The following is a 26,062-nucleotide window of genomic DNA, read 5'->3' as shown; positions in this document are numbered from 1 at the left end:
AAAACGCTGTTAGGATTAGGTAAAGTAATTATGTAAGTAATTTTACTTTACCTAATCCTAACAAGCGTTTTGATTGAAAAATCACTGTATAGTATTCACAGTATTACAAATGTTTTTATTCTGTTTTATTACAGATTATACTTTTCAAAAAACCAAAATAATGCTATATGTGTACCTATTTAGTAAGCAGTATTGATACTGTATGTCAGTGAACAGTTGCAGTGGTAGGAGATAGAATATTTCCTGTGTCACTGATCAAACTGTGAGGCTAGGTAACCAATTTACAGTGTTAATTTTTTGTTTGTTAAGTATTCAAAGAAAGATAATCTTTTCTATATTTTTTTTTGGGGGGGGGGGGGGGTGGAGTGTTGCTTAGTTAAAAAAAACAAAAACCTCCACTAACACCACCAGTGCCATCACCATCATCTTGAACCACATGTTAATGTATTGGCAAGTGTTGCAACAGCATCCACTGCCACTGAAGCCAATACACCTGCACCTTTAGCAGTCACAAGGCAATGGGTTAAGAGTGCTGTAGTGCACCAAGAAGACCAACTTAAAAAGTGCATATTGTGCATCAAGTAAGTCAGTAGGGGGTGAGTTAGAAGGTGATCTCACTAGTACCAGTATGAAACAACATCTGCAAAGATACCATGAGTCTCCATTACTGAGGGAAGAAACAGAACTAGAACGTACTAGGGAGAAGCTGAAAAGGCAATTTTTTTTCCACACTGAAGGACCATCACTGACGGTACAGACTGGACGTGTAAGAAAGTGTTTTTGTTCTCAGGGTAGAAGCGGTAAGTGGGTCATCATCCTGCCAACTCACTATTTTTCTGTATTTTATTAAGCATATCATAGCATTATTAGTAGCTTAAGCTGTGGCTGTTTATGCGATAAACAGTGGCAAACAGAATCTGTCATAATCAAAATGTTAGTAATGAGTGACTATTTGGGTGGGAATGTGTTCTTTGGTCATGGTGAAAGGGGTGAAAGGGGTGAGAGGGTTGTCTACTGCTCACTGACTTTTTCCTTTTATTTTTACTCCCCTTTTTTCAACTATGGAGAGAAAAAACGGGTCGCAAGAGTATTCTGAGAACGGACAGCAACTGAAATAGCCTGCCCTTCGGTAGGTCCCCGCTCAGAACTCAAGCTGGTTTTAGCTCATCTTGTGCCATTACAGAGAGAACATATCTGAAGCATATCAGACTGGTCCCACCCATACGGGTAGTCCAGATCCGAAATGCCAGCAAGTTCTCTCTGCACGAGAGATACAGCAACCCCAGACGATCGTTTCAGCCTTGTTAGGCATCATCAGTGAGGCATAGCTAATATCTCTCTAGTCAACTAAGATGAAAACAATTATTAACAATAAATCATTATAAAACTAAGTAGTTTAAAAAAAATGTAATGATTTAATTTTACCACTTGCCTGATATTGTCTAGCCATTGACATAGGCATTAAGCTAATAATGTAATAATGCATTGCAACACACTAACTGCTGCCTAGATTGAGATTTTAAATTAGATGAGAGTTGGCACATTTCCAAGCGTAAAGTGTTAGAATTTTCTTCAAAATCTTGTTTTATTTTAAGGTATAGATTTGCCAATGCTTCCGTAAGTAATTATTGAGAGATACATTGTATTGAGGGGTTGCAATAAGATCTTCTTGTGTCAGATTTAAAGGAGCAGATTCCATTCTCTCTGCAATAGATAATCCAATAGATGGTCTTGAGTTTTTGGTGAATAAAACGTATTGATACTTTTGTTTTTGTCATGAATAGGAGGTTTATCTTTATTTATTTTTTTTTTTAGAAACATATTGAGTGTAATTAGAATGTTATTCAAAAAGAATAAGGGAAGAAAACATAAATAAATAAAAAGGTAAAACCTGTCTTAGGCAGTAGGAATATTTCAAGTAGTCAATTTTAACAATTTAGAGATTAGGATGGCAGTGTTATATTTTCCCGCATTCAGGTTTATTAATCACTGTTTTCCATATCACTTTTACTTATTTGCATTGCCTTTTTTATTTTACCTGTTGTCCTGGGATGGTCAGGTAATTACATTTTTATATTAAGCAATAATGTATTAACTGAATAACGAAGGTATAGGTGTTTATATAGGGTAACTTGTTAGTAGTGCCTTTATATAATATTCATTCAGGAATCAAGAAAAAAAGGAATAAACGACTTACCTTTGCTGAGGAGATATGACCAGGTTCTAGAATTATCACCTTATATGTAGGTTGCATCCTGGCTTTGTCCTCCGTTGTCCTACTCCGAGTCAAGGACTCTCTCTCATGCTGTCCATGGCTGGAATTGCCACGTGTATAAGACCCTGGTGCAGCAATTCAGTGCACCATCAATGCCCTACCAGTGCTCACTTAGGTCAGCGTTGTTTGCTTCCGTCTATCTAATACACCTAAGCCCCCAGGTTACCCCACATGCAGAGGTTTACAAACTGGGGATTTTAGCTTTAGGGCTCAGAGCTTTGCTTGGCCTCTTCAACATGGTCTAAGGGGACCTCTTCCTTCTATCCATAATCTTGAGGCCGGTGTTATCTCTGCCCCCAAAACCAGAACCATAGCATTTTCTTGATTTTCTGTATGGGGGTTTGACAGTCCCAAGTCTCGTGAAGGGGCATTTCTATTGACAAACATAATGGGTGGACCCATCCAGAAAAAGGGGCAAGTCAAGCATGGCAGGTTAAATTACAGCATGTTTGGCTGGCCTTCATCATGCAGGACCGCTGCACAGTGTGAAGACATCTAAGGATGCACTTGTGTCATGCTGCTGAGCACAGTTGCCGATGTCCCATATTTTGTCACCAGAAAACAAAATCAAGATGGTGGGACAAGAACCCAAAATCATTACTAACTATTGGGAAGCTCACGTTACATCATGGTGTGCTTTAATTAAAAATTACATCTAACCAGTCAAAAAATACTAATTAAAACATTTAGCATTCTTGATAACTAGGTGTATAAACCATCATGTTTTGGTTCATCATAAACCTGACATGCTAATCTAAGCTCTGGCAATAATTCCCATTGGAAACCTAAACAGGGGACAGGATGTATAATCTGATCTTTTATTATGGTGTGTGTGACAAACTGCCATTTGCCACTGGCTTTCTATGTGCCAAACTGCTCTGCTCCCCTGGCTTATGGAGAAGCCTGCTTGCCAGCCTCTTGCCACATGACTATGACCCTGGGGTGTATGGCCCTTTAAACCATTACTTGGTCTTATGGACTTTTATTTGGACTAGTGCTGGCCCTTTAAAAACAGTGCATGGACATATTGAAACTTTTGGGACACTGGCTGCTTTGTCCCTCTTCGGTCAAAATTTGACTTCCACCTATTTCCTGAACCACTTAACCGATTCAAGTGAATTTTGGATATGTTTGTCCCCAAATTATGCTGGTTATAAAAATACAAGTTTTATTGATATTTCATGTAAACTCACAAAGTTAAACAAAATGGCATAAAAGTATGTTTTTTAGCTTGGAGATAATTGAGTTGCTACAGTAATTAACTCAATTATCTCCCAAGCAGAGGGGAGGATTCTCATTGTAAAACGTGGGCGTGCTTACCATGTGCCTTTATTTTATTGGTTGTTAAATTTACAGTTCCAGTGCCCCACAAGGTCCACGTGGGTGGTAACCTTGCTGGGAAAGTTGTATATAAGCAGGAATAAACATTTATTGTAGTCAGTTCTTCTTCACCCTCAATCTAGAGTCCTGTCTCTTATTGGGAGTAACCAGCTATATCACTACAAGGGATTGCTATGCTCTGCATACTCCCTTGAATAATCACTTCTAAGCTCTTTTAAGAGCTTGTTCCTGTTTCCCTCTCTTGGAGGAGAGGTTCACCCACTGGAGCCTTGTCGTAGGTCCAAGGTGGGTAGGAGACAGCGAGACCCCAACTAAGCTACGGCGGTTTGTGGGGTCTGCGGTGGTTGTGGTGTCTGGTGGAGTGCTTGAAGCCCTCTGGAAGCGCAAGCAGCATCCAGTAACGGAGGTACCCAGTCGGGGTGCCAGGCGGTCCGTTACAGTGTGTCTATTTTTAGTTATACTCAAATGTTCTAAACCCACATTACTAGCACAGATTTTGTTTAATTTACTTGACATAAGACGCACTTAAAATCTAAAATCCAGAAATATATCACTATTGCAAATCTACAAAACCTTAGCTAGAAACAAATGTTTCATAACCTAAATATGTATTCTTCCAGTGTTCAAGGTAATACTAACACATCCTACAGAGGCAACATAATAAATAAACATTGTTTTTTTAGACCACACATGGTATGTGTGTATTTAAACATACACAAATACATCCACACATCCATCTATTTTGGGCATGTATTGGGTGGGTGGATCTCTGTATCTGTTACATTTTACCAGTAGGTTGGTAGTTTTCAACAAGCTTACCAGCCAGCTACTACTTGTCAGTACTTTTAGCAATAAGTGGCTGTTTAATGACTGCCAAATTTCACAAGTAGTGACTGTAACGAACATATACCCCAACACGCAGGATTCAACTCAACAAAAGACAACACAGAGGGGAGATACGTCTACCGGACCTTAGAATGGCCGGACTCGACGTATTTGAGAGGAGACAGAGTCAGGAACGATCCAAGGTCAAGGGCACAAAGATACAGCGTAAACAGGACTAGCCGGTGTCTGGTACACAGTAAACAGCAAGCTGGCAAACATAACAGATAAGGATAAAGAGATAACGTAGTCAGAAACAAAGCCAAGGTCAATGCGAAGGAACATAACTGAACAAAACAAGCGCTAAAGGGAACTGAAACAGAAACCATGACAGGGCAGGGAGTAAAGGGAGAGGTAAGTTTAAATAGCTTCTAAACTAATGTGATTGGCTCCTGTCATATCCACACCCCCAAAAGGTAAGTGTATGGGGAGTGTGGCATGACAGGGGCCAATGGGAGCCTTTAGACAATTTAGGCTCCCACTGTCTCTTTAAGAGAGCGCCCGAGATGCGGCGCGCTCTTAGATTCAGACGGGACACGTGACCGCTTCTTGCAGTCACTGCCCGCCTTCCCACTGAAGCCATCGGATGAGCCGCGCGCGGCTCGTGCAGCAGCAGGACCGCGCACGGCTTGAAGAGAGGACCGCGGCCGGCCCCTGGATAAGGTAAGTAACACTACAGTGACAAAGAGTTACCAGCAGCTACTACTAAAAAGCCAGTCACTAGCAGCCCCAGTTATTCTCTACGGCAAGAACTTGGAGAGTTAGCAGCAGCCATTCAAAGTAGTGACAAGGTTGCAACCAGCCTCTAAATTAAATAATATCGGAATCCATTTGATGACAGCTCAAAGCCATGAAAATTGTTACACTGGACCTGCACTTTTATCTTTCTGATACTCTGAGTCAAATTATTAAATGAAGAGAATCTCAAGTGTATTTTATCTTGCTTCCTCTGGTTTTTACAAGCACTAATATACAAGCCCAGAGTATGTGCTCACAGAACCATTTCAAATAATGTTATATGTATTAACTGTTTATGCTACATTGAATCAAAATTGCACATCATACAATGCTTTACGTGAACAAATAAATAACAATTTTATTTCTCTTAGGTGTACCCAGTGACCAAAGCAGTGGCACGTCATCTCCCCTTTGTGACAGTGGTTTGCATTTGAATTATCATCCCAACAACACGGTATGCATATTTCTACTTTTTAAGTATTTTTATCTCTGTTTGTCTATAATTATCATTAGGATTGTGACATACCAGATTTATTAACAAATAACTACAAAGTGCCAAAAAACTGTTGTAAGTCTGCTATATTTTGCAATACTTATTGAGCTATGTAATTTCTCTTTCCTAACCAGATATAAATTCCAGGTTTCAGTGTTGCCGAATACTGAAGGAGAGTATTGTACCTCCATTATTTTACACTCTGTGGGGGTCATATACCACTGTTATTGTCTGGACTTTATGCACTTTAGTTGTTGCTTTTATTAATAAGCAACATTTATAGAACATAAAAGTAAGCAAATGTATGAGAACACATTGTGTAGGAAATTCAACAGCTAATGTTAAGCCCAATTTTATTTTTTCATTGTGTTTGTTTTTCTTACCACCTACATTAGTAGTTTTACATTACCAAAGCAAACATTAATAAGACTCATGTGACTCCCTTTTCTTCCACAAACACAGTATAGAAATGTTAATTCTAGATATTTATTCTACATTTATATTGTTTCCATGCTTTTCCCTTGAAGGTTGAATACCATGATTTATTGTTTTATGTGCATTGTTAGCACATGATTATTTATGCATTGTTGCTGTGTACAATTGTTGACAGAGACGAGTAAATACAATACTAGTTTGGGAAAATATTTTGTGAATGACATGGAAACAGCTGGGAATGCCCATTCCCTCTGAAAGTTAAACTTGCAGGAAAAAACACCTTGCTTGGTGTCATATTCTCTTACACACAGGCCTTCCATTTGCAATGGTGCTCAGAGGTGTAGCAGAGTCATGAGGCACCAAGGGGCACATTTCATATTTGTGCCCACTTAAACTTTAAGTTTCCATGGCACTCAAAGATCACTTTCAAGCTTCTGACCCACACTAACACACAAACACTGATCCACACACACAGGCACATAGACCATAATCCAAACACATACTCACACACACTGACCCATACACAGACACAGTACAAACAGTGACCTTTACACACACACACACACACACACACACACACACACACACACACACACTAACCCAAACACAAATACATACACAATAACTGACAAAGACACTGACCCATACACACATAGATATAGATCCATACAAACAAGGACACACAAACACAGACCCTTGCACACAAACTCACAGTACAGACATGTTTACTTATGCAAACAAACACTAACACACAGGTGCTGACACATACTCACTGACACAAATACACAAACTAACACACACTCACTGACTCATAAACATAAACAAATTCATATACTGGCATGCAATGACAGCATATTTATTATACAAGCCATACTATGCCATGTACCTGTGCTGTCCAGAACCCTTGTCCTAAAGAGCCTCACTCTGGTACTCATGACTCGTAAGTCACTCAAAGGATCTGTGGGGTTTCTGTCCGTGGAAGGCACAAAGGTTACACTGCCGCTCTGGAGGACAATTGCATTTCACAAGGTATGGCTTGGGGACCAGCCAGAAGTTATTAACATGATGTAAATAAATGTCTGTGATGGCATGCAGCCAAGCCCCCAGTTGAGTCATGGGCCCCAGGCAAGCACCTAAAGTGCCTTGTGGATAAACTGGATCTGCATTAAAAAAAATTTGGGGATTGAATGCAGTTATTTTTTCTGATCTTGAGAAAAGAACACAGTACTTTTAGTTAAGCAAAATATATTTGTATATTAATATATATCAAGAGATAATGTACAATCTGATCATTTCTAGCAGGAATACTCCTGTGTACTGATGTGCTAGATCAGCATTTCCCAATTGGTGTTCCGCAAGAACAAAAACAGGGTTACGCCACGATTTTTCCATTCGGTGGCCCATGCACTTAGGGCCTCCCGATGGGCATTTCTAAACAGAGGCCCAGTCTGGCGCCGCAGCTGTTTAATTCCTGTAGTGTGGAATGCTGGGAGGAAATGACAGCCTGTCACTTCCTCCCAGACATTAAAGGACCACTCTAGTGCCAGGAAAACATATCTGAGTGTGTGTGTGTGTGTGGGTGCCTGTGTGTGTGCCAGAGTGTGTATATCTGTGTGTAAGTGTGTATATGTGCCACTGTGTTTATCTTAGTGTGTCTGTATCTGTGTGTCAGTGTGTGTATATGAGTGTGTGTGGCAGAGTGTGTGTGCCAGAGTGTGTATCTGTCTGTCAGTGTGTGTATCTGTGTGCCAGTGTGTGTGTATGTGCTAGTGTGTGTATTTTGGTGTGTATGTGCCAGTGTGTATATCTGTGTGTCAGTGTGTGTGTGTCAGTGTGTGTATATCTGTGTGTCAGTGTGTGTATCGCTGTGTGTGTCATTGTGTGTGTATCTCTGTATGTCACTGCGTGTGTGTGTCCATGTATATCTGGGTGTGTATGTGCCAGAGTGTGTATGTAACAAAATTTGTCAAAAAATTACACTCTGCTAATTACAAGGTTTGTACTATGGCGCAAAAATATTTTGGGGGGTTCAACGATGTTTGTACACTATGTTAAAGGGATCCACAGAAAAAATGTACTGGGAATCCCTGTGCTAAAGGATATCTATATCCAATGCCAAAAATGAAGAGTGGTGGCTCTTTATGTCACTGAGTATTAAGAGATGGGATAGAGCTCATTTTGACCAATTGGCCTCCACTTTAATAATTATTTACCTTACCTTCTGCACAGCGCAAGCAAATTTATTAACATGCTTGCGTTGTCTTTGCTTGAAACTAGTCTCTGGTTTCTCCATAAATGAGATATCAGAAGACAAAAATCCAGGAAAGAGTGCAGTGCATGTGTTTGGAGCCTGCTTATGGGATTGTGTGTGTGTAGAGTGAGCTGACTGGTGTATGGTTTTGTGTTAGTAGGTTGATTTCAGTCATGTTGAGTTTGTGGTGTAATGTAATGTATGTGTGTCTAGGTGGTGTAGAGAGTGTGTGTATAGAGGACATAGTGTGTATAGGTGATGTAGCGAGGGTGTGCATACTGGCTGTGGTGTGTGTGTGTGTGTGTGTGTATATAGGTGATGTAGTGTTTGTAGGGGTTGTAGAGAGTGTGTGTTTAGGGAATGTAGTATGTGTTTGCTTACAAGGAATCTAGTGTGTGCATAGAGGATCCAGAGTGTGTGTGTGTGAGTGGTGCAGTGTGTTTGGGGGCTCCTGTGTTTGTGTGTGTGAGGGTGTAGTGTGTGTGTGTGTATGAGGATGCAGTGTGTGTGTGTGCAATGTGTGTGTGTGTGTGAGGGTGCAGTGTGTGAGTGAGGGTGCAGTGTGTGTGTGTGTGTGTGTGTGTTAGGGTGTTGTGTGTGTGTGGTGTGTGGTGTGTTGGGGGATGCAGGTTTTTTATAATATGTATTTTTTGGGGGGTATTTTTTTTAAAATAATAATAAAAATTACAAAAAAACAGGCATTGTATCCATTGTATCCCATTGTATCTTCTTACTTTTATCCTGGTTTTGCCATCCCTGGTGATCCTAGTCATGAGTGAACTCTAGCTTGTGGGGTTAGAGTTCAATCTCGCAAGACCCTGAGTATTGCCATGGCAATGCTCCGGATCTCGCGAAAGGAACCCAGCAGAGCTGCAGGCGGCTGCATGAAATTGCCTGTGGTCCTGTTAAGGAGATCTCCCCACCGGCCCATTATAGAACACAGCGGGGCCGGCGCTCGGATAGCACTGGCCCTGCATAGACCTTTTCTCTTAGATTTAGTTATTTTTGATCAGTGAAATGTAGGTCCTTAAATGCTTTATATTATATATATAAATTAATTTCTAAATATGTGGTTATATGAACATTGACATTAAAATGTATTAATTAACATTAAGATTTATTAAACTGCTATTAAACAATATTACCATTATTAATCTGTTATAAATGTCTAAAATATAGACATTTCTAACAATAAAATGTATAACATGCATCCTTAATTTATACATTTTTGTTTGCTGTATCAAATAAAAGCAGGCTATGTGTGTAGAAAAAAAAAACCTAATAATTGCTAAAAGAAAAGAAAATCTACTTTTGTTGAGGTACAAATTATTAAAATACAAGCTTACAAAATTGAATGCATGTTCTAACAAATAAAAACAATAAATATAACAGATTATATTTGTAAAATAAATGAGCCAGTAATTTTTGTTGTTGTTGTGATTTTCAACATAGCTTTGAGATTCAGCATATATCCCATTATCGCAAGCTATATCATAGATCACCTTAGAAAGAAACATGTTTCCACAACTGTTATTGAAAACAATTATATGCTATCAATGTTATAAAACTATTTTTAAACCTATATGAAAGGAGAAGAGATGTGATGCGATGATTGTAGATTATAAAAAAACATAAACATAAAACAAATTACTGGCTCTTCGCCATGAAATGCACTTTAATGACTTTTAAAACCAGCCTTTCTTTGTTGCTTCAACAATACAGGAAAAGAGTCTTCAATCCTTTTAACCACATTTCAAAATCACATAGTTCTGTGCTGAAAACTCATGAGCCAACAGAACAATTCTTTTTTATTGAAGAACAATACGTTATTGGTTTGATAAGGGTTAAAATCTCACAGAAAGGAACGGAACATAGCAAAGAATAGTTGTCATATACTATAATGAAGAGATGCAAGGTTTTGCTTATCTAACCACAGAACCAAATGTCTAAATGCTACACTTTTGTGTTAGTTCTTTTTTTTCCATTAATCGGATTTTGGACATTTAAGCTGCAATTTAGGAAATAAGAACACACATTTCTAAATGTGTTAGTTTGGAATCCACTTCATTCTTTGTATAGGTACGGGGAATTGGACTAACATCAGACGAGTATTTTTGTAGTGCACAGAACTCTAGTCCTTAGGTGCTTGCCTTAGGTCACATTATAGTTAATCCAACTGTTAAAATACTTGATGTATTACTTCTATGGTTAAAGGGATACTATGGTGCCAGGAATACAACGCTGTATTCTTGGCACTACAGCTTCCTCTTTCAGGCTGTCACAAATATATGTTTTTAATTCTTAATACATTGTCATCTAGAATTCTTAATGAATCATTTACAACACTTGCATGGACACAGAAACAAGAATAAATATCTCTTTTCATTGTTAATAAATTTACCAGCTACATTCTATAACACATTTTTTGCATCTTTGCATCAGTCTGTTCCAATAAACTGGAATTAACAGAGAAGAAATAATATATGAAAAGAAAGGAAAAATGTAACTTCAACTTACAATATTGCTCATAGAATATATCATAATTACTGGCCTGACTATTTTGCACCTCCTGGAGAGATCAAATATTTAATCAAAGAACATTTGATTCCTAACCTGTTAGTTACAACTCATCATAGTGCTGTACATCACAGATGATTTTTATTTAACTGTATGGAAAAAAATATGATGGGCCATATTGTGAACAGACTTATGAGAAGAGAGTGTTTAAAGAGCATCACAAGTATAACTATTCAACGAAGGAAGATGTTACCTGTTAATTAATCTCCATATGTGAGATTAGTTATAGAATATAAATGTTGATTATAAAGTACCGTATTTATTCGAGTATAACGCGCACACGTGTATAACGCGCACCCCTAATTTTCGATTAAAAATCGGTATAAAATTTTGTACCGATTTTTAATCGAAAATTAGGGGTGCTCGTTATACTCGAATAAATATTAGCCCAGCAGAAGAGGGAGGGAGTGGGTGCTCCGATAATACCTCCCAGGACCGCCGGGCAGCAAGCGTTTACTCACCTCCCTGCAGCTCCTCCAGCTCCCCAGTGTAAATCTCGCGAGACCCGCGGCCGTCAGAGCTGGCCGCGGGTCTCGCAAGATTTACACTGGGGAGCTGGAGGAGCTGCAGGGAGGTGAGTAAACGCTTGCTGCCCGCCACCCCAGGACCGCCGGGCTTGTAATGAGCCCGGCGGTCCTGGGAGATATTATCGGAGCACCCACTCCCTCCCTCTTCTGCTGGGCTAATATTTATTCGAGTATAACGCGCACCCCTAATTTTAGATTAAAAATCGGTCCAAAATTTTGCGCGTTATACTCGAATAAATACGGTACACAAATTAACAGTTTTCACTGATTATATAAATCAATTCAAGATGAGAAGAAACATAAAAAAGTATATTGGTGCAGCAAGCAAATAGCATGAATAAAATCACTTTGAGAGTATTCTGCAGTTTGGAATTGACCTATTCTTTTAAGGCACGTTCGCAGTTCCTGTATTGGCATAAACAAGGAGGAGAGTCAGCCATTAGTGATGCTTGTATAACATAATATAGCATTGCTAAACATATTCCATAAGCTGTGCTATAATGCCTCTGAAACTGTAACAAAAAGTTGTAGTTGTAATTGACAGCTTTCTAACACCTTTACTACAACCATAGAGCTTAAAGGGACACTCCACTGCCCAAACACAAAATAAATGGAAATCAATGTTAAGTATATATACCCCGATGGAAACATGCATGCATTTAATTATGCATTTTTTTCAGTAGGGGTTATATCTGAAAACAGCTTGTAAAATGTGCAGTTCTTTTGTCTGCTGCCTTTGCCAGCCCTCCCCTTCTGACCCTGCCCAGACTTCCATAGCTGTCCAATCACAGACTTCCCAATGCAGTTCAATGAGAGGTCTTTGCAAGGCAGGTGCTCTGGGCAATTGCGGCCTCTTTAGTTTAGCTCCACTGAGCTAACCAAACCCGGAAGTAACAAAACATGTTACCTGCTTGAAAGCCATGGGGGCGTAATCAGGTTGATTTACAAAAGTGTGAATTTCTATTGAAATCTGCACTTTTTGCAAAATGAAAAGAGGACACACTGGTACTATATAAATACCACTATTACTACTACTACATTTGGCATTCCTCTATTCATTGCAAATGCCAAAACCTTCCAGCTCTGTTTAGAAAAGAATGTGACCCAATTATAATGCTCATTTAATTTTCTAGATCGGTTCTGAGCTTTTCCCATAAACAACGCTTTTAGGCCACAGGATTTGTTTCAACGAGTGGTAGTTGAACTGTCCACTTTCAAAAGTACTATGCAAACAGTTAAAGTACAACTTTAAGTTAGTTGTGTGAGGGGCAAATAAGGCCGTATAGGAAAAGTACAAAGAGTAGCATAGTAAAAGGGGAAATAAGTCGGTTGAGGTGTGCCGGAACCGATGTCGCGGTAGGCCTGTAATAAAAGAGGGCCCACCCATGAGGTGTAATGAAAAGTATAGATAGAGGGTGGGAGGGTGGGAGGGTGGAGGGTGGAGACATGCGGATCGCTAAAAGCACGTACGGAACGGAGGAAGGTGAGTAGGGGGTTTAAGTAGGGTAACATGCCCCTCCCACAACTGCAGGCCAAGCCTTTGCACGTACGGAACGGAGGAAGGTGAGTAGGGGGTTTAAGTAGGGTAACATGTACCTCCCACAACTGCAGGCCAAGCCTTTGCATTTATGACATTCTGTACCCCAGTTTTCTTGGAGCAGAAATGAAACAATTCAGGTTAGTATGGTCATAAAGATTGTTTCTGGAATACTGACATACAAAAAATAACAAGCATAATACAAGACTAAAGCTCCTATACTTATACACAGCTGGTTGTAATGGACTTTGTGCTCATGTTTATTTTATTTGCTGTAGAAAACAAGTAATGTAAAGCATTGAAAAGATAGTAACATATACTGTAAGGGGGATAGAGTATTTACAGAGCAATTCATTTGACAAGAGGATATGTTGTCTAAAGCCTTAATTGGCCTTAGGCAAACATATCTACCGTATAAATGACTACCTGTCACTAAACAATTCAGTTTGTAAGAAAAAGCTCAGAACATGCATTAAATAAGAGTTGGCATTTTTACAAAAATCACAAGAGAATAAGTTTGTTTTTTAAACATCTTGCTTGTATTTTTCAAAGTTTTCTTGGATTATGCAAGCTATAACAGGATATGTATTGGCGTTTTGTATGTACATTGTTTTGTACCATTGCAATGATCACCATACTGTGTGAAGGAATAAAGCAAATATTTTCTTTTTTATGTTCCTGACTTTTATAAGGGTTACAAAGAGTCACTCAGTACATGTATGACAATACATAATAGAAAGGGACAAAAGTAAACCTACAACTGTATTTGTGACCTGTTCTTTTGTTATCTGATATTAAAGAGAAAAAAACGATATTGTGAGAAAGTGATAAAAGATAAAGAATCAGATACCTTTGATGTGCTTCTTCTCTTGTACACTTTGTTTTTGAGAGCATGGGTACTTTTGTCTAGTATATTTTGCTTCATTACAAATACATTGCTATGTTCCAAAACTATGTAGGGCTAAGCCCCAATCAATGCCTGCAGGACCCACCTCTTGATCTCTCAGGATCAGCATCAGCACCTAAAGGCTTTATTCCAAGACCTTATCCTCTAAGTATTTAATAACTAATAACATATGCAGAATGAGATTGTATAGCTAGTAAATATGTTCCACAATCCTCCTCCTCCTCTTTGTTATCATCAAGACTCCCTCCTGAACACAGTATCACCATCTTCCCACCCATCATCATTTTCTTTAATATCCACCAAGTGTCACCAATTCTGCTCTCCTGTGTTACATATAACTAAGCACAATTTCTTAAATTTACTTAATTGACCATATTCTCACTAGTAGTCATGGACTTATGCACAGATACATAACTAGGCAAAAACACTGGCTCACAAAATTACATAACTAGGCACATTTACTGACAGACACACACACATGTACGTAGACACAGGTTCATAGTAACTACCCATTCACTTCATCAGGACCTTACCGAAACATCCACATGTGAATGCATATGTATATATGTGTAAATGTATCTTTCTAGGAACTTACTATACCCAAACCATGGTCTGTCTGGGAGAATAGCTGGTTTCTGTGACCTTAACATCCTTGAACATGCTCTGCTGCTCCTCCACCATTCTTAAAATATGTGTAGCTAAAGATTGGGCTCACATTGGGGATGTAGCTCCTAAAGCCCAGCCTATAATTAGCTGCTTATTAGCTGCTTATGCCTGCTATTTATGATTGCCAAGAAACTGGCATGACATGTCTTTAGGGTGGCATGGTTAATATCATTGTAATAATGTAACCATAACACAATCCATGTCTTTGTACAAGCAATGAACGCAGCAATTTTCTGAAAAACCATTTAGATCATTTATAACTTTTGCAGTGTGTGAGACTTGGATAGTGCAGATAAAGGTAAAAAGTCCAAGTAAAATATTAGATTAGTTAAAGTAAAATCATAGTAAAGCACTAGGTCTGATTTTGACGGTCTATTTGTATATATAATCTTATGGAAAATGTGTTGATGATGGTTTAGTTTTCCTGAATGGTCCAAGCATAAAATATATATGGAATGGCACAAATATAATGAAAATAAATAAAAAATAAATATATAGACCCCTAAATAATAGAAACATATTGCATCAAATGATCACAAATATTTTCACTATAAATCACAGGATTGCATTTGTCGATTATGAAAATCTTATCATTTTTTGTGCATAACATAACTATAGAGTGTTGCTCTATATCTTCTTCTATATACATAGTATCACATTAAACATTTTAAATGTCAAATGGAAAGGTGTTTTTTTTGTTTGTTTTTTTCACAAGAACTTCCAAAAATGAACACGAGTCTTGTAAATTGTAATCAAAATTAGCTGAATTAAAAAAAAATAATAATCTGGTTCAAAATGTACAATTTTCTTGTCAATACTTCCTATAATATTCATGAAACCCCAATATTTTTTTATATCAGTCAATTACATCTATCTAGAAATTATTATTAAACATAGCAAAACATAGCATGTGTTGTCAAGTGTTCAAATTTTTTTTCATATACTAAGTTTATCCTCAGACAAACAGATTAAGTGTTTTAAGACATCAAACTGATATTGGAAAGATTTTTTGGTTGGTTTGCTGGCACTGATTATAGTGATGAGAACGAGATAAAGCCTCAGAATATGTTTATGTCTTACTGAGAAAATTGTTTAATTTGTTCCACATATGGCTGAACCTAGCATGAAACCTTTGCAATAAAGTCAACTATTTTTCTTTTAATTTTTAAACAGTTATTCTATAACTTACTAACACGTTTAAAAAGGAAAACATATGTTTTATATTTGCTAACACTTACAGACAACATAAGAATTGCAATAGAACATATTTAAGTCAATAAAAATTACAATTGTATAACAATAGAGTTACCATTTTAGTTCTTTTTAAGCAATGTCCCAAAAAGACAATTTTCACATTACACACAGTTGCACAGATTGGGAATAAGATTTATTCGACAATAAAGTGAAATTGCCTAGCTTGTATGCCAGGAACTCACTGTGCTGGGAAAAGCCCAGAAGTGACAGGAGCATTTAAGTCAAAAAGTGATTTTCCCATGTCACACATTCAATATATATTAAATTAAAATCTAAGATAGAGATTGCTCACTAGCAGCTTCTGATTTCCAGTAGGTAAATTGCAAAACATCTTTAAAAGCAATCACAATCTGAAATTCCTGGACCATTTTACTTCTGCTAATGCCACCAAATTTAGAAAAACACTTCAATTTTTAAATCAGGCCTATGTCATGATTTACTTGGTAATCCATATGATGTCAAGCTTGACAAGCCAATATCGTTCGGATAACAATTAAGTAAATGTATGCCTTTGTAGGCTTTTTAATTACATCATAGGTTGAAGATGGCAGAAAGCCAACTGCATTGATGATGCTATACTAGATGACAGATGTGTCATTGGTATGTTCCCTATAGACAGTGTACAGGGTTCTAAACTAAAATGAAGAATTGTCAGTGAATTCAATTCTAAGTGAATTCAAAGTGAATTTGAAATGTAAGGCCAAAATAATCAGACTAAAACTATTGCTGAAAGAGACAAAAGTGGAGACCACCCAGAATACGTATAATGAATGAAATACAAAGGGACAACCTGATAAGGATCCAATTCCCTAGAATGGGATCTGTGTGAAAATGAGAAACACTTTCATAGCGTAAAAAAGTAAATATAAATGGTGTTTAAAGTGAGATTAGAAATGCACTCACAAACAAACGATTATTCAGGCCTTTCACCCTCTCAGGGGTAATAAGATGAGCACAGAGGTCCTCCAACACGATATATGTGGATATAAAAAATGCAATAATAGTGAAGAATGTTTGGAAATATATAAATTCACATTTATTCATTGCACTTACAAATTTTCAGCATAAAAAAGGCATCTCTCCATAAACATATGGAACTCCTGGTGATGGTAATCGAGTATCCACAGTCCAGAGTCAGGAAGAAGATACAGCATACAAATAAAATAGAATAAAAACAATAGTACATAAGTAAATGAGAAGTGTAGTGATGTCCAACGCGTTTCGTCCTATTAAATGACGGACTTCTTCAGGGATAGAGGTAGATCCACTTCTGAGGGTTTATGTACCCTTTAACATCATTATCTTCATCCGGTACAGCTGTTTACGGGCATGCGATTCTCTGTGAAACGCAGAAATCCGGCGCGAATACAGGAGGCTTCTCCAACAGTTCCGGGTAGTAGTGCGCATGCGCGTAATGTCCGCGCATGCGTCTATTGAAAAGACCACTGCCTGTGAGGGACAAAAAGCATAGAAAGGCGAAAAACGCCTGAGAACCAAACCGAACCCCTGTTGTTACAGATTCTAATGAAGTAAAGGAGTTTACCGAAATTATTACATCATACAAATTAATTATACATATTGAATATGTCTCTCCTAACAAAGTATATGTACACATATGTACATGTAGGCACAGAATAAAATGTATAATATGGATAGTACATATATATGTATACAGCCATATGTAAATATAAATTAATATAAATTCAAGCTTCAATCAATTTAATCTATACCTTTTCCTTGTATATCAACAATATATGATGGGTATACATGGCCCTTTAATTGAGCTTTACTCTCTATTTTTCACATAATAATTCTATAATAATAATCACATCCAGTATGGTGTATACTAATTAATTCATTATGGGGTTATATGTCCCCCCAAGTAAGTTTATATCAATTGGATTTGAATTCATTTTCATGTATTAATTTATATTAATTTATATTTACATATGGCTGTATACATATATATGTACTATCCATATTATACATTTTATTCTGTGCCTACATGTACATATGTGTACATATACTTTGTTAGGAGAGACATATTCAATATGTATAATTAATTTGTATGATGTAATAATTTCGGTAAACTCCTTTACTTCATTAGAATCTGTAACAACAGGGGTTCGGTTTGGTTCTCAGGCGTTTTTCGCCTTTCTATGCTTTTTGTCCCTCACAGGCAGTGGTCTTTTCAATAGACGCATGCGCGGACATTACGCGCATGCGCACTACTACCCGGAACTGTTGGAGAAGCCTCCTGTATTCGCGCCGGATTTCTGCGTTTCACAGAGAATCGCATGCCCGTAAACAGCTGTACCGGATGAAGATAATGATGTTAAAGGGTACATAAACCCTCAGAAGTGGATCTACCTCTATCCCTGAAGAAGTCCGTCATTTAATAGGACGAAACGCGTTGGACATCACTACACTTCTCATTTACTTATGTACTATTGTTTTTATTCTATTTTATTTGTATGCTGTATCTTCTTCCTGACTCTGGACTGTGGATACTCGATTACCATCACCAGGAGTTCCATATGTTTATGGAGAGATGCCTTTTTTATGCTGAAAATTTGTAAGTGCAATGAATAAATGTGAATTTATATATTTCCAAACATTCTTCACTATTATTGCATTTTTTATATCCACATATATCGTGTTGGAGGACCTCTGTGCTCATCTTATTACCCCTGAGAGGGTGAAAGGCCTGAATAATCGTTTGTTTGTGAGTGCATTTCTAATCTCACTTTAAACACCATTTATATTTACTTTTTTACGCTATGAAAGTGTTTCTCATTTTCACACAGATCCCATTCTAGGGAATTGGATCCTTATCAGGTTGTCCCTTTGTATTTCATTCATTATACGTATTCTGGGTGGTCTCCACTTTTGTCTCTTTGTAACATATTTCCACAGGTGGTTGTGAAGTTCACCTGGAACTATCTCAGTATACGTGTTTTCTCTTAGTGTATATACTTTATTTTTTTGTTTCATTAAAACTATTGCTGGCTTGGAGTTTTTTTGTTTTTTTAATTAATCTAATCTGTCCTTAAATTTGAAATTCACTTTGAATTAACTTAGAATTCCTGACAATTCTTCACTTTAGCGAACAACACTACATAGAGTCAGTTTTTTATGTAGTAGCAAATGAATTGTGCACACCTATTTGTTATGTTATTGATTTCTCTATATTAACTTCTAGGTATACTAATTATACAAAATAGATACCTTTTAATGCTTAACAGAAATCATAAATAAATGTTGATTTGCATGTCTTCAGGTTAGGGGATTTGTCTGTAATCTTAGATCAGCTCAATTGCAAACATCAAAAAATAATTTAAGGATTTGGTTAATTGTTAGAAAATTGTTTTCAGTTACTTTTTGATGTTAAATTCACCCAATATCCAATGTTTCCATTAAAGTTTTTTCTTGAGGATTTTAATCAGGGAAAATTTGATATTTAATCTAAGATTTTTGTTTTTTGTTTTTTTAAAGCTGATTATGGTAAAATATTTTTGAATAGCATTGAAATGCTGGACATGTGAACACTTAAACATCAATAAAGGGTTACTCACACCCTTTGTAAGAGGATGAATTGTGCTTTTCTATGGGAATGACTCTGGATGTCCTCATGCAGAGCATGAGGATGTCCAGCATGGTTTTAGGGACTCCGAGTCTGCTAAAATCCAGGAAGTGCCTCTAGTGGCTGTCTGATAGACAGCGAGTGGAAGCAGTGTTAGTCCTGCAAAGTAATTACGGTATTGAAGTTTCTCAGAAACTGCAGTGTTTTACATTGCACGACTAAGGGGGGTAAGGACACTGCACTCAGACCAATTTAATGAGCTGTTCAGCATACTTTTATTGTATGAAAGCGGGCAACATTTCAGCTAAACAATATAACCTTTTTCATGCTTGCAAATGCTCTAGTGTTGAGCAGAAATGTTGCCCACTTTCATCCAATAAACGTCTGCTGGACTGTTGCTATGTGCCTGGACTCTTCTTTTCATTTACTTAATTGGAAGGAGCGCAATTGCTTTGATCTTATGGCACAGTGATTTTTGTCGATCCTAATGGATGTGTGCAATCTCTTTGTATTGTTCTAAAACTGTTCTTGAAACTGGCCATCTATTATTTAACATAGGGTAAACATTTGACTCACTCTGTTCCATTCCTACTTAAAGGTGAGACTCCACACCTGATATTAAACTAATACCCCCTATGTAACCACCTACATTGCTATCTATTTTTCTCTCAGAATCAATGGGTATTTCATTGAGAGCTATCTCTGCAAATCTCCCAGCAGTTACTCTATGTACAACGTATACAATATGGTAGCACTTAGAACTACTATACCAAATACTTAACATCAATTGCTTTATGTAACTGTCACTTTGTGTTTTGCTTTATACAATGGGTGTTTAACATTTTACAAGCAAACATGCATACATTTGAAATGCACACTCACCTAAAACACCATAGCATGCAGTTCTTCCACAACATATTGTACACAATGCAGAACATTATGTAAACATGAAGAGTAATAAGAGGTGTGACCTTCTTACTGCAAAATCAGGATGTGTTTCTTCAAGGTATAAAAATGACACAATTTAAGAGGGTTGTGCTTTTTTTTGTAGGACACTTTATCATGTTCTTCATGGCCAGCATCAACTGGGATGAGGTGGGAGAAAAGATGGTGTGATCTCAGATTGATCCCACTCCTTCATTCAAGATTGTCCCAACATATTGCTGGCACAGATTTATGCAGGTAAAATATCACTTGCAATTATAGTTAAAGGCAAAATTATGTAATTGCTTTTTTCAATAAATATTTAAATATTGTATTAGACCGGTCATTCTGTTTTCATTTCAATGCATGTCATTCATTCGGGATTTCAACACCATTACAGAGTTAAGATAAAATAGAACGTCTGTTAAACAACAATGAAAATATAGGAAAGTAAATATGTTTAATACTAGGAGACAGCACTTTTGAACTACCAACATTTCTTGTTCATTGTTTTACTTTGGCAGTCTTCAAGTAAAACTTAAAAGTAACTGGTGCTTACAAAACAGTATTTTGTAATATTATCCTACATTTATAGCTTACCAACAAACCCATAGACTTTTCGAGCAGGTAAATAGCAATTTTCCTATACATGCCTCACTACCTGTTTGAAATTGCAAAGAGTGATGAAAATATAATCTACTTTCAACCCATTGAAGTTCAGTTCTACTATTTAAAGTATATATGTGGATAGATGCACGTTATAAAATACACACATTTTTAGAAGTCGATAAGTAATCATATTATCAAATATTCATAGAATGTCAATTTCACAGCACTAATTAATTACATTACAAAATATATCATACCAGTTTCTGATAAGTGTTTTTTGAGAATAACAGTGTGGAAAGTACTAACCCTGTTCATGTGCATGCTACAAACTGTTTTCGGTTGGAGTGCCTCTTTCTACACTGTCTTCTACTTTTGTAAAATACTCACCTTAGAAAAAACAACTCTCTTTGAATTCAGCGCTAAGGACTTTGAGTTCTTCCTACAGCCCAAGCCTCCTTCCGTAATGTTATTTCCCCTCACTTTAGAGGGAGAGATGTCATGGAGGCAGGGCAGAGTAGAGAACGTACCTCCATTCAACATCAAATGCCAGCATTGAGAGAGTTTCCGGCTGGCCAAGAATGTTGCCGGGGGTTGGACTTACATCTAAGATCTCTTTATGTGCACAATTACACACTATCATGTTGCTCATGTAACCTCCAAGCCTGATGACCATTTCAAATCATCCTTTAAGGAAATAAAGCCATACAAATTTTACAAATGTAACAAATATTATTTTTTCATACAATGTTTTTCTGTTTTACTCTCTTTCTGTTGTATGGTGTGTTATTGTTTGGAAGGTAACATTTAAATTGTATATCATTTTAGTCTGTTACAGCAGGAAAGTTAGAAGGCATGAAAAACTGCTTTTACAATCTCTCTTGTCAAACAAAACAAGTGAGAATTGAGATCTTTTTGTGAAATTCAAAAGTAATGTTTCTATTTTTATATCTTTTGTAGCTCTTTACATGATAGAGGCAGTGTACTATTATAGAGCAATAGAGAGATAATTATGTATTTGTCAGCTCGCCTTTTGTATGGCATGCATCGAGATTTACCTCAGAGTTGGTGCTGTATCTACAGTAGCTGAGAACTAAGAATATGAATAAATCCAGATGAAGAATGAACTGAATAAAAAATGCAAGGAGGTATGACGTTATTATAGGCATGAAAACATTTCTGTGGAACATGTTGTATATTGTAAAAGAGAACAAAAGTAGCAGCAAATCTCTGGACGCAAATTAAATCAATAGTTCATTCTTCTACAAACTGGGCCTCCATTACAATCCAGCCTATAATGTTTAACAGAAGTTTTTTTTAGCTATCAAAGAACCTGTGATCAGTTCAAATCTTTTAAAGAAAGATATCACTTAAAAAAATATAAACTTTCAAAAACAATAAAAAAAAATCATAAATCAATTCTTATAGCACTGAGTTTATTGATTTCTAGCGATTCAATGCCCTTTATCAGGGTCATAATTCTTGATAAATGGCATTGAAAATATTGATAGCAAAAAGCTGTTGATAAATACTTTTTTTAAATATTTCTCCCTGTGCCACCACAGTGGGGTTCTAATTTAAATTATAAGGCAGAGGAACATAGTATCCCACCTTTTCCTACCCATGGGTACGGGCTTGGGAGGGCATTTGGACCTCCATATAATAATGCTAGAACCCCCACCTGCCACCTTTTAATAAGAGCCTCCACCTGCTAACAATGAGAGGGGGCTGCAAAATATTATATTTATTTTGATTATAGCTCCCATCCACATGGCCATGGATGGGGGCTGGGGTGGACAGTAAGCAACCTCTTTTTTTTTTTTTTTTTAAATGAGTGCCTAAGGTCAAGTTGACCTTTTTACAGGGGCTTGGGATTCCCCACTTTATTATTATAGTACCCACACTTGTGGCCTTTTTTGGATATGGAGAACAATATAATCCCCTCCCCCCTATTATTTTAATTGGTGCCACACCATGGGAGCATGGGATAGACAGTGATCTTTATCACCTACATTCTTTAATTTGAAGCTATCATCTGGTTCCCACAGGTGAGGCAGGATGTGGACCTGCACAAGTTCCTCCTTTACATTACTAGTGATTGGGCAACAATAGCTGTTCACTAATATTTTATTACAGCAAGCAGTTACTGGCTGTCCTCTGTTTAGCAGACATGCCCGCGCTCACGTCATAGTGAGTAAGGGCATCAGGAAGTCTAAAACCTCACTTGTACTAATATGGGAGCTTTGCCCCCATAGACTTTTAATTCCTTTCTAATGGGTAATTAATTAAAGAAGGTTGATAAATATGCTGTCAAATTACAGTCGAACCTCGGAACTCAAACTTAATCCATTCCAGAAGGCTGTTCGAGTTCCGATTTGTTCAAGAACTGAATCAACATTTCCCATAAGAATTAATGTAAATTTAATACATTCCAGAACCCCAAATTACAGCATTTTTAACACAAATTTTACAGTTTAATAATGCCTTGCATGCATAAAATCATATAGGAAAAAAATAAAATAAACACAATGTACAGTAAATGAAATGAAAATGTAACTTCACTTTACCTGTAATGATGAGAGCTGATGGAGTAAGTAGAAAGGAGAAGAGATATTATTGTTTGAATGTGGATAGGTAACTGTTCTTCTGGCATTTAAAATGTGTCTAAAGTGTGTCTAATTGAACATATTTTTGGCATGATTTGTTTGGATACAGAGGATCATTTGCGTACCAAGACATTTTTTACTCTGAATTTTTGTTTGAATTCTGAATTGTTCGAGAACGAGACCGTTCGAGTTCCGAGGTGCCATTGTACATTTATTGGATGACATTTAATGAGCAAGCTAACTTGGTTATTGGTTTCAGCTGCCATAATTTCAGCAGGCATTAAATCCAATCGACATTCAATAAAATATTGTCTAAAACAGTTGATATTTAACGACCATTTTTGGTCTATAGAATGAAACTGAGGTACAAGTTAGACCACTGCAAATACTCCTGCCAGTTTTAAATGAGCAACTTAGCAATGTATTTTTTTTTATTTTTTTTAAATGTTTCATTTCTATTTTGAGGTGAGATGGCATGCAGTTTTACAATAATGAACACTGTGAAATAAGCAAACTGAAAATTTTTACAGTTTAAGATTTGAACAGCTTGGAATTGGTACATCGGTGTATACAGTTTTAAACACTGCGAGAGATGGTAATTTATCATAAGCAAAATACTGAACATGCAGGGTTGACAATGCACAGGATATTGGTGCGGTATGGGGGGATTCCCCCTTGGTATGTCTGACAGATCCTGTGGTGCCAATTAGGTACCCGTGATAGTGGTAATCTGTTTGAGTGGTTAGGATCGGTCAGCTATTTTTGTATTCCAACATTACATAAAGTATGGGAGTAAACCATCTGCACTATTAGTCACTGTTTGTGGGTCTTACAATTATAAAAAAAGCCCTTTTGGGAGAAAAGGGTGTGTGGGGTCTAACAAGGGAAGGGTGAGGGGGGGGGGTATATGAGATGCTACTCTGCTACATCACTTGCAGTGTTTCAGCACATTTGCACAGGTGTCTTCATCATCATTGCCAACTACCTTGTTGTTGACTTTGGTGGGTTGGGTGTGGTATGCGGTATGACCCCTTCTCTATGGCATGTTAGAGGGTGCATTTATTACGTTCCTTGGGGGATCTGTTGCGCTAAAGTGGCCTTCTCCATCCATTTAGACCAGATTCGGTCATAGTGCATTAGGGTTCCACTTTTTGCAAAAGAAATTCGTATTGTTGTTTGTGACTCACTTTAGCAATAACTATCGCTACATCTGGTGCAGTGGGTGACTTCCATAGGGCGGCTATGCAGGTTTTTGCAGCTAGTGTAATGTGGACGATCAGAGCTGCTTCATATAGCTTAAACCTTTTAGGTAGCATATGGAGCAGGTAGTACTCAGGAATGACTGGTAGGAGCTTTTTCAGTCTTGATTCTATCAGTCCCTGGATCTGCTTCCAGTAGGAGTTGCAGGGCAAGCAATATATTTTAAGATATATACATAGCACTTTTTGTTCTTGTATTCATAGCTTAGCATTTACCTTGTGTCATCTGGAGTATGTACTCTAAACTTCTAGCTTCATATGTACCTGAAAACATATCATAGTCATTTGAGCACTGAACAAAGCTTATTAATTCAGTACAAAACAGGCTGCAGAAAAGGAAAAAAAGGCTGCAGAAAAGGAAAAAAGGAAAAGGAAAAAAGGAAAAAAAGGCTGCAGAAAAGGAAAAAAAATCCACAAGTGAAAAATGGGGTCAGAGGGACAAACTGGGATTTGAGAACTGTTTAAATATGCTAAGTCATGAAAATATCTGATAAGCAAGCTGAGGGCAATAACTCGTCATTTAAAATGAAATTTAAATCACACACAAAAACTCAATTGCTAGAACAACTAACAATAGCTGGAGCGTTCTTAATATATGTGCTTAGGCATCTAAGTCACACCTCCCTGCATGTAATTTACACAGCTTTCCTAAACACTTTCTGTAAATAATCATCTAATATTTACACCTCCTTTGTTGCAAATTCCATTTAATTTAGAATTTCTTATTTCTTGTGCTCCCTGCAGGAGCGTCCTATATGTAATTTAAGTTCAATTTACAGAGCAAGAGATACAAACTTATAAAGTAAATTACATCTGATTTAAAAGTAAATCATTCTTGTTTTCATGTATGCTGTGTCAGTCACAGCCAGGGGTGGAGTGGCTAGGACTGCATTAACAAAAAGTTATTTGGCCCCTAAATGGCAGTGAATTGAGCAATGAAACTTCAGAGGCATGCTCCATATCCAATTATTTGGCCTTAAATTTTAAATACACATTGAATTCCCAACAGTTCTCACTTTAGTGAGTTACCATGTTAGCTGGCTGTCTCACGCTAACATTTCAGGGTGTGATTGTTCCTCTTAAGTTAAACAGAAATATTTATTTAATGCTTTTTCTTCAGACAGAAAAATGTTCTCTTGGTACAAATAGCACTAAGTAACAACATTCCAAAGAAGTTAATTTCTTTATCCCCTTAACCATA

The 26,062-nt window shown here is 37.2% G+C and overlaps 1 protein-coding gene across 1 annotated transcript in view; it reads left to right on the top strand.

The window, feature by feature from the left end:
• SNTG1 (syntrophin gamma 1) overlaps window positions 1-26,062 on the top strand; it is an 807,514-nt gene that overhangs the window by 649,319 nt on the left and 132,133 nt on the right. Inside the window, exons 11-12 of the mRNA XM_063450437.1 lie at window positions 5,608-5,690; window positions 20,518-20,648. Coding sequence (XP_063306507.1) covers window positions 5,608-5,690; window positions 20,518-20,648 — 214 coding nt within the window. The remainder of the gene's footprint in view (window positions 1-5,607; window positions 5,691-20,517; window positions 20,649-26,062) is intronic.

The sequence above is a fragment of the Pelobates fuscus genome, chromosome 4, assembly GCF_036172605.1.
Source record: "Pelobates fuscus isolate aPelFus1 chromosome 4, aPelFus1.pri, whole genome shotgun sequence".
NCBI lineage: Eukaryota > Metazoa > Chordata > Amphibia > Anura > Pelobatidae > Pelobates > Pelobates fuscus.
Note: the sequence above shows the minus strand (reverse complement) of the source record. Positions and strands in the feature narration are given on the sequence as shown.